The sequence below is a fragment of the Solanum verrucosum genome, unplaced genomic scaffold (assembly GCF_900185275.1).
Source record: "Solanum verrucosum unplaced genomic scaffold, falcon-dt-bn FXZP01000062.1, whole genome shotgun sequence".
NCBI lineage: Eukaryota > Viridiplantae > Streptophyta > Magnoliopsida > Solanales > Solanaceae > Solanum > Solanum verrucosum.
The window spans coordinates 4,332,866-4,343,144 of NW_026020477.1; the positions used below are offsets into that span (position 1 = coordinate 4,332,866).

Sequence of the window (10,279 nt, forward strand, 5' to 3'; positions counted from 1 at the left end):
GTCTAGACTTTCTCCATCGATTTTGGTCAAAGTACCCACAATCCGTTGACCAAATCGGACACAAATCCCACACCCATGTCGTGTCGACACGGGTGCGGCACCAAAAGTGAAGAGTCCGGGCAACTTAGCTAACAGATGTACATCGAAATCAAAATGATGATTGGCAAATGGCAAGAGCTTAATAAGTGAAGTTTATGCCAAAATACTCGAGGTTTACCGGTTCATATATCATGAATTTAAACGTGCTCTTCTGCAGCATGTAGCAGTGGATGTTTAGTAACAGTGGGGATTTTCGCATGTGGAGTTCTTGATACGTCTTTTAAAACAAACCCTTCATTTTTTTGTTATACAGGGTGCATGATAGTTGAAATTGTGAAAGATGTCATCAAAGTAAAGAGGATAAAGGGAAGCATGGAGTCCTAAAATTGCTATAGAACTGATCAGGTCACACTTGCGCAACTTCATTAGTCATCTGAAATGAGATAGTGTTAGATTAGAAGGAGGAGGACTACAAACATCTGTCCCTTGAACCAGCAGGGAACCATGCATTTCTCACAAGCAGGGATTTTGCGTGTCCAGGATCCCTTTAGGTCTACCGGTGACTGACTAGGGGCTTACAACCGTTTATTGGGGGTGGAAAATGAATCGGCATCTCAATGTGATACAACCGTTTTGAGTTTTTTTGGGAAATTATGTTGAGTCCATCGAAACCATACAATGAAAAATAAGAGGAGAGCAAAGCCCCAATGACACACTATTGACTAACCATTTCACAATTAAACCACTATTTAAACTTCCCAGTCTTTTCAACCTTTTACTCTTAAATTATGTAGAGGTTAAATTGGGTTTAGTTTATCGGGATGCGGACAGTAAATCCCAATGTTCAAAGCACCTACTTAATATTCTTGCATAACTCAAGATTTCAGCAGATTCAGCTGAGACTAACCTTGCTTCTCATAAACTAGCACTCCAATGTAGAGACATGATGAGAGTAATTCTTGGAAATAGAATGGTCACAAGTTTGAAAGAGTAAGAAATAAGATAGTTGTAGCATTGCATTACCTTCTGGGAACCACCTGAAATAATTATACATTACAACAGCAGCAATAAATGTCTTTCCAAGTCCTGTGGGTAATGTTACTAAGGTGTTGCTAAAAAGAGCAGTGCGGATGATAGAAAATTGATAATCACGACGATCGAAATTTACTGCAAGGAAAAAGAAGGTAAATGAACATGAGTCTTCATTCCAAGAAGCTTCTACAATGATTTATCTAAAAGATAGGAAAAGACTATCAGTTAAATCATAGAGCTTATAATTGTCCATGCAAAAGTTTCATTCAAGCAGCATAATCTACTGTATTTAAGTATCATGCTAGCACACTGAGGGTACTTACAATTTTAAAAAGAGAAGTCTTAAAACTATAAAAGGAAAGGAGGGACACTAGCACTTGGCAAAACAAATTACTACCTCCGTTCACTTTTACTTGTCACATTTGGACTAGGCACACCCATTAAGAAAATAATAATTGACATAGCAATTTTACCACACTACCCGTATTAATTGATGTTTAGTATTAGATCTTGAGAAACAATTTGGAGAATAAGTAACTAATGGTAAGGGTAAAATATGGAAAAAAAATTGACTTCTCTTGATATGTTAAAAGTGACAAGTAAAAGTGAAAATATATTTTCGGAATAGTGTACAAGTAAAAGTGAACAAAGGGAGTATAATTATTTTCCAAAGATCAACCTAAAATGACTTCCACCTATTCGCACCATTGCTAGATTATTATTATTATATGTATAAGCATAACAATAAATTAACCAAGTGAAATACAACACATGATTCTTCTTTGGTTCTTTCTTTTCAATACTGGTGGTGTTCGACCAATAAACACGGGCCTCGACTGATTCATTTGGCAGTTACTACACACACAAGCGCAGTTGTCAGCTAAACCTGCTCACAGAGGATGGAAAAGATACTACCAAGTATTGTAGTTGAGATTCAAACACTCCAAGTTGTACTTGTACACCTCAACCACTCAATGATCCTCTTGGGGATACAACAAACCGTATATATTAATTCCTAACAAGCCCAATCAACAACTAAAGTAACTATCATACATGTTGGGTGAGTGAACAAACTCCCAGGTGAAAAGTAGCAAACAAAAAGAAGCTACTTATGAGGTTTTGGATACGCCTTTTGGGGAAAACCATGTGGGCTTGACTCAAAACAAATAATATCACACTATGTTAAGAGTATCTTTGGGTTGATTTACCCCAACAAAAGGCATTAGAGCCAATGGTTTGGCAGAAGAGGTAGCGGAGTGATGGCATGGCATCCAAGTTTATTCTTCGATATATCTCACTCCGCTATGCTAGAAGACTGAGCAGCTTCAGTTTATTACCAACCTCGGGTTCAACAACTGTTGGGCAAAGCCTAAACCTTACTCCTTTCCTTCTATCAGAACTGGCAACAGATCTCTAGATCCGATGCAACTAGAAGTCAGTCGATTCCATCTAAGAATGGTTTCAATCCAAACCCTTTTTGTCGAGTGAAACTCCGCTTCTTAAGAGCTTATTTGGACAGACTCACTCCCTTACTCGTTGTCTAATATTCCACTCGCTTCCTTTTGAAAAAGAGTCTAAACTGATAGTCATCGCCTTTCCCTTTCGACTGGACAAATTCAATAGCTGATCCTAGCCCAATTCCAAGATCTAGACCTCTTTTAGGTTTGAAAGCAGCCCTTATTCCATCAACAACTCAATCGACTTATTGCCTTTGCATGCCTATGGGTCGGGTTTACTACCTTTACTCGTAGCTTGAAGACAACACACAAAGAAGAAGATTGTGGGCTTGGTGATCATAAATACTCGAATAATGTGGGTGGCACACAGTTAATCTTCAAATTAGCCCATGAATAGTGATGGGTCATGTGGAACTTGGTTCAAGAGGGAGATTGTGGGTGCGTGTGAATAAAGTCCTAAATGAACAGTAGAAAAGAAAAAGAAGTTACTTATGAGGTGTTGAATTCTCTTAATGGTATTAAGCGTTTTAGGGGAAACCGTGTAGGCCTGGGCCAAAGTAGACGATGTAACCCCAGGGGAAGTGCACAGTTTACAGGACCAGCTTTAAATCAACTTCAGACCCGCAATGTCTGAAGTTCAACGGGTAATCAACTTTTGAAATGCGGTGATAAATCAACTTTTGACATGAGGTGTATGAAGTTTGGTTAGGCAAAAGTTTTGTTTGGCATGAGACATTCGCATCTGAAGTTTGGTTTGTCAAAGTCTAACATCAGCCAATCTGAAAGAAAGCAAACTTCGGGCAATTTTGCCTGAACATAAGGCACATATGCCTAAAGTTTGACCTTTATTGCTTGAATTTAGGGCACATATGCTTGAAGTTTAGTCATTTTTGTCTAAACAGACTTTTGCCTAGAAACAACTTGTTCTTCAAATTTCAACAATTCAATACCTAAAGCTACTCCAAATGAGCTCAAATTTGAAACATAGTTCCAAATATCATAAAGAACAAATCCTAAATTATTACTTTGTCAAAACAACACCAAATCTAACAACTTCATTTTGCAACAATGGTGATTTTCCAATATTTCATGTTTTTCCAACAACCCACTTGAATTCCTCTTTCATATTCAAAATTCAAAACCGACATCTTCAAAGCATTATACTTCAATTGGTATATATATTAGCCAACAAATCCTACGTTTACACTGAGTAGGATAAATGTTTGCATCAGGTAGAGACATGTTCAGCTTTAATCGAAGTTCATATTATTTGGGACATATGCATCAACTCAAATGAAGAATCCATGAAACATAAAGTAAAAAGAACATAACTGCTCACATTTTTACTTCTATAAAACATTAATATGTAAAACAGATAATTTGAAGTAGAAAAAACAGTGAAAAAAAGAACCTGGGAAAATCCATGTTTTTGCAGCCTCCGGATCAATCTCAACATAACTAGGCCCATATGATTCAACTTCATTTCCGTTCTTTGCTCCAAACCCATTTCGATTTTCCTGTTCCCGACTAGATTTCTCGGCATTCTTGGTGGAATTTTGGATAAATTTATCAAGTGTGGATTGTCTAGAAGAAGAAGAAGCAAAAGGGTATTTCTGGGTTTCCTTAATTTGTTGATTTGAATGAGAAGTAGAAGCAAAATCGGAAGAAGATGGTCTGTTAGAAATGGCTGTTGCTTCATCGATTTCTTTCACAGCTGAATCCCAATCAAATTCCTGTACAAAATAGAGAGAAAAGGTTTAGAATCAGAAAGCAAAGGGAAACAAAGCACAAGCGTATAAAGAGCTTACATCGTCGTCGTCGTCAACTATGTAAAGAGGTGTGGCCATTGAGGAATAGAGAGCAGAGAAGTAGCGTACTGGAGAAGGAGGGAAAGTTGTAAAAGCCCTTTGAATGACGGGAAATGGGAAAATAGCGCCAGGAGATCCTTTGCGTATAATATTACTAGTTTCACGACACATGCGTATACGATGTTGTAAAATAGAATTAATATTACTAAATTAATATTTTTAATAAATAATTATAATTAAAAGAACATAGGACCAATGTTTTTAAATGATTAATATATATTGTTATAGAGTTACTTGTATTTTGAGATCATATTGATCAGATATCATTGAAACATTTCAAAATACATTCAGAATTTAAATATGGTGAGAAGTATTATTTTTACTTCACTCAAATTTGTAAACAAATCTAACCAACAAATTTATTTTAAAGAAAATATCAATAGCCTTTCTTTTTGAGATTATGAACATAAATGATGGACATCATTTAAGTATAATTATTCTCTTAAAAATTCATATTGAAATTTAGTATGTACATGACACTAATAAGGATTATCATAAATATTTCAATATTTTATCTTTATACGTAATCTATTTTTTACAAAATATTATTACTCAATTAATATTTGAGTAAGACTATCATAAAAAAGTAATTTTACAAAAAAAAAAAAGGTACTTTGTTGTTATAATGAATGGTGGTTAAATAGAGGCTTGAGTGTATGTCAAATATTTAGCTTGACCAACACTTTGTTATATATATACATTGTAGTACCATAATTTAATTTTAATATATGAACATCACCTTTGGTGAAAAATATTTCATTTTATTAAGTTTCTACCTTATCTTTGTAGAATTGTAGTCTTTACATTTTTTCTGCCGCATACATATCATATAGTTATTGTCTAATGAAATGTATCTAGTATCTTACAGAAGTTTTATTGTGATATAAAATATTTACCTTTTTCAATAATAAAAATTAATTGATGAATAAAATTTAAAGTGTTATTTATAGAATTCTTAATTTGATTTAAGAATATTTTATGACCAATCACTATTTTCTTATCTATTTTTATATAGCTATCAAGGAGTATATCTTGTGACATAACATTTTCTAAAATTAAAATGCGCACAAAATAATAGGAAATTCATACTTAAAAAATTGCATACTCAATAAAAATACAAAAAAGAAAAAACATATGGAACAATACATAGCCAATGAAGAAGGAAGAGAAAATATATGTTCATGCTACATTCACTATAGCGTTCCATTTGATTGAAATATCTTCCCATCAACACGTTACTTTCTCCGTTCATTTTTACTTACATATGTATTAAAAAATAATATAATTATTATCATGATTATATTATCATATTATAAGTAAAAGTGAAAATCTATTTTTTGAAATAATGGATATAACATCAAAACTAATAATTCAATGGACTATGTTGATGCCCGTTGTTTTAGTAAAATTAGAAAGAAACTCCTTTGTTTGAGTGTGAAAGAATAAAAAATGAAAAAACAAAGAAGAAATATTTTACCCAAATCATGTGACTTTTTTCACATTTGTTTATTATTGTCTTTTCCACAACTTTTCGTCACTATTAACTCATGAAAACCGTAAGAAAAAATATGAGTGAATTGATGAATGATTTGCTACAATTTGTTCACGGACTCTTTCTTATGTGGTACCTCGAATTTGGTTGAAATTTTAACTTAATCAACTGTTCCAAATAACCCTCGAGATTTTTTAAGAAGAAGAAGAAGAGTAGAAAATTTAAAAAGAAAATTGTAGTTTAAAAGTGAGAGGAAACCCTCTATTTATAGCTAACAAATAGTAGTATGAATAGGTGCTAATGCTGCCTTATCAGAAAAGTTACAACCTTTCGAAAAAGTCATTGTTCATCGGAAAAGTCACAACTCATCGGAAAAGGCACAACCCTTTGGAAAAGTCACAACTCTTTGGAAAAATCACAACTCTTCGGAAAAGTCACAACTCATCGAACAAGTCACAACCCGTCAAAAAAGTCACAACCCTTTGAAAAAATCACAATCCTTTAATGTGAAAAGGTATTTACTTTTAATATTATCAATTTAATAAATAAAATAAATTGATTATTTTTAATTGGGGGTATTATAGTAATTTAAAATTTAAGTTTGGGAGTTCATGCTTTTAAGGTAGTATAGAAGATTAGGTGTTCGTGCCAACACTCGTCCAATATATGTTTTTTTTTTATTTCAATCGTAAGAGTCAATTACATTTTTGTATGTATTTTTTACGTCAATTTTTCAAATAATATATATTACTCCTTATATTTCAATTTATGTGGTACTTATGAAATTAAGAGAATCAATAAAACTTCTTATATGATCCTAAATATTTTGTTAATTTATATAACTTATAATTCCTTTTACGTCATTTCAAATAGTATATGTTACTCATTTTGTTTTAATATAAGTGGCACACATGGAATTAGAGAATCAGTGATTTTTTTTGTTGTATGAATTTTAAATATTTTCACTTGTTAATTATTATGATTTATAATATCATTTACGTAATTTTCAATATTATATGTTATTTCATATATTCAAATTCATAAGGTACCGATATAATTCACTTACATTTAAAAGTAACTTCAATTTATATTTATAATAAAATGCAATTTCAATATTCAATATTTTTTCACTTTAAACACAAAAGATTTTGTCTTTGATATATATTTTGCAGAAAAAAATATAGTTACAAATAAAGTAATTAACATTTTAAAAATGAATTTGCCATAAAATAATGAAGTGAAAGAAGAAGTTATGAAGTAAAAATAAGGATAAACTACATAAATGGGTTACAAAACATAAAATAATTACAATTTCACAGCCTAATTCAAATTAATTCAGCAAATACACATTCGCCCAATATAAATTACAATTCATGTCCTCTTTTAAATTTAGGTCAAATTTCACTCCAATCTTTTAAAATTTAGGCTCAATTCGCACCAACCCAAAGTTTTTATCTTATTATTATTTATTTTTGTTCTTTTTTCTTATTTATTATTTTTGTCCTATCGTTATTTACTTTTATTCTTTCTTATTGATTACTTTATTTTCCCTTTTATTCTTTTCTCATTTATTATTTTTATTCTTTTTTTATTTTATCTTTTATTAGATATACCATTTTATAATTTTTTTATTCTTTCTTTTGTTAATTTATCTTCTTTTTATTTTTTTTCTCAATCTATATTTTTACCATTTTAAGAAATTAAAATAAAATATTTTTGTGTATCTCTTATTATTATTTTTATTTTTTCTTTTATTCTTTTCTCATTTATTGTTTTTATTTAAATACATATTATCTTTTATTAGAGATACCATTTATTAACAATTTTATTATTTCTTTCTTTCCTTTTTTCTTCTTTTTAATTAGTTTTTCCTCTTCTTCCTCTTTTTCTCTTTCTATATTTTTACCTTTTTAAGAAAATAAAATAAATTATTTTTTGTTCATTACTTTTGTTGTTTTCTCATTTATTATTTTTATTTTTTCTTTTATTCTTTTCTCATTTTTATTTTTTTCATTTTATTCTTTATTAGAGATAACATTTAATAATAAACACATAGCAACGACTCGCTGGTGGGGTCATCGTGCTCTTGATTCAAGTATTTGTGACAATGATAGTGACAATGTACGTGGCGAAGAATCAAAGATTTTTACAATGTCTGAGTCAAGCTTTTCATTGTAGTTGGATGTCAACACAACAAAGGTTAGGCCGATCCAGTTGTGGGTGATGAAAACCATGATAATGTGCGTGGGTGGTGGAACCCCTAGTGATTTGAAAAGGAAAGGGAAGGCACTCATAGTTGATTGTGATTCCATTGATGAACAATTGAATATATATATATATAGAAGAGTCATGGAAGGACAACCATGGCTATGAAGAGTTGTACAATGAGCAATAAAAATTTCTATTATATTGAAGAGCCATGGAAGGACGACCATGACTATGAAGAGTTGTACAATGAGCAATACAAATTATACTATGTACTTAGCCTTGTCTTATTCTCTCACCAATAGCCTCTAAACATGTGTAACAATGTGAGCCCATTCTCTTTATATCATTACAATTTTACTATCTATTCTAAATTTTAAACCATTATCAAAAGCTTTTTTTCCAAGCTCTGATCAAATGTATTGCCGCTTATAGCGCATAAGTAAAAATAGTCTTTCAAAAAGTTTTTTATATGACTCCAATTTGTAATGCTAAGTTGTTCTAGTTTTATTAATGCATTTTTTTGTAAGACTACTAAACCGCTATTAGGGTCTTCTCCTGTTACTAGGCTGTGTATTTTATTAGTGAAATTATACGGATTTGGTCCCATATTTATTAGTTCTTGGAATTCTTGAGGGTAAGTTACCTTGTATGCTTCCCACACTCCTTTGATTGATTCTCCTAAAAAGGTTTCCATGTATCTATACATAGTTTCTGCATCTGTTTCACTATAATGATATATGTAATCTGCTACTACTATTTCTTTCCATACGTCTATTACTGAGTTCCACAATTGAGGATCATGAGCTGCTATATTTATAGAAGAGTCATGGAAGGACAACCATGGCTATGAAGAGTTGTACAATGAGCAATACAAATTTCTATTATATTGAAGAGTCATGGAAGGACGACCATGACTATGAAGAGTTGTACAATGAGCAATACAAATTGTACTGTGTACTTAGCCTTGTCTTATTCTCTCACCAATAGCCTCTAAACATGTGTAACAATGTGAGCCCATTCTCTTTATATCATTACAATTTTACTATCTATTCTAAATTTTAAACCATTATCAACTTCGTTCATATTTTGTGCACCCCATTTATTATTCAATCTTCACTATATTTTTTAGATGCCCTATATTTAGTCCTCACAATTTAAAATCAATTTAGCTTTTTCAATAGTACAATTTTAAAAATATTTTTAACTATAGAAATCATGCAAATTTTGTGATTTTGCATTACTCCTGTCATGTGATTTTTAAACAGTAAAATGTGATTTTTATTATTCCTGTCATTCTTAAATAATTATCATAATTTTTTTTTTTGAAAGTCAAACAATGCAAATTTTGATAAATTATCAATTAATTTTCAATACTACTATCCTCTTGTCTCAAATAAGAAGGAGGAATTAATTTATTTTTAAGCAAATTATCTCGTTTTTTGAAATATTAATAAATTTCGTGAACAAACTATATTGACAAATTTAAATTTCAAAAATATTTTATATGTAGCTGTAATTCATAAAAGGAAAAACATTATTAAAAGATTTATCAATTGAATCTACACAGAAAACTTACAAACACAACTTATGCATTGAAATACATGTAATATCTTTCATTAGAGACATAAATGACACAAATACTTTTAAGTATGAATCATCTCACCATTATCAAAAAAATTAAAATATTTTTTTATCATACTAAAAAAGTAAAAATATTATTACCAAAAAAATTATTTTTATCTTTAAGATAGACAAAACAAATGTAATATTACCCAAAGTTTTGTTATTTTGTTATAAACAAAATTTTTTTGAATGAAATTGTAGTTGTGCGAGTTAGATATAGTATTTTAATATTATTTAATAAAATAAATTTATGACTTGGCTTTATATATTAATAGTCCATTAAACTTGTCACTAAATTTCATTTTGATACTCAAACTACGACTTGTTCCGATCGAGCATCTAAACACGTCACATATTTTTTGTTCAAATTTTGAAAAAAATTACTATATGTGCGTGATTACAAACGCTTATTAGATAGTTATGTTAACCACATAAATATGTCATCTCATTTAATTATATCTACGTCCACCCAATTAGAACATGCTTGAGGTTTACCCTTTTACATATGAGTCGAATACATAAAATTAAAGAAGATGACATATTTTATATCCAACATATAT

General features: G+C 30.5%; 1 protein-coding gene across 2 annotated transcripts in view; it reads right to left on the bottom strand.

Annotated features, from left to right (window-relative positions):
- LOC125809335 (DEAD-box ATP-dependent RNA helicase FANCM) overlaps positions 1 to 4,392 on the bottom strand; it is a 39,042-nt gene extending 34,650 nt beyond the window's left edge. For both annotated transcript variants that reach the window (XR_007441792.1, XM_049488992.1), the window contains exons 1-3: positions 4,337 to 4,392; positions 3,940 to 4,261; positions 1,063 to 1,206 (exon numbers count right to left, since the gene is read on the bottom strand). Coding sequence is in view for 1 of the 2 variants with exons in the window: in XM_049488992.1 (XP_049344949.1) it covers positions 1,063 to 1,206; positions 3,940 to 4,261; positions 4,337 to 4,375 (505 nt within the window). In the remaining variant the exon portion in view is untranslated. The remainder of the gene's footprint in view (positions 1 to 1,062; positions 1,207 to 3,939; positions 4,262 to 4,336) is intronic.
- Positions 4,393 to 10,279: the final 5,887 nt, after the last annotated feature.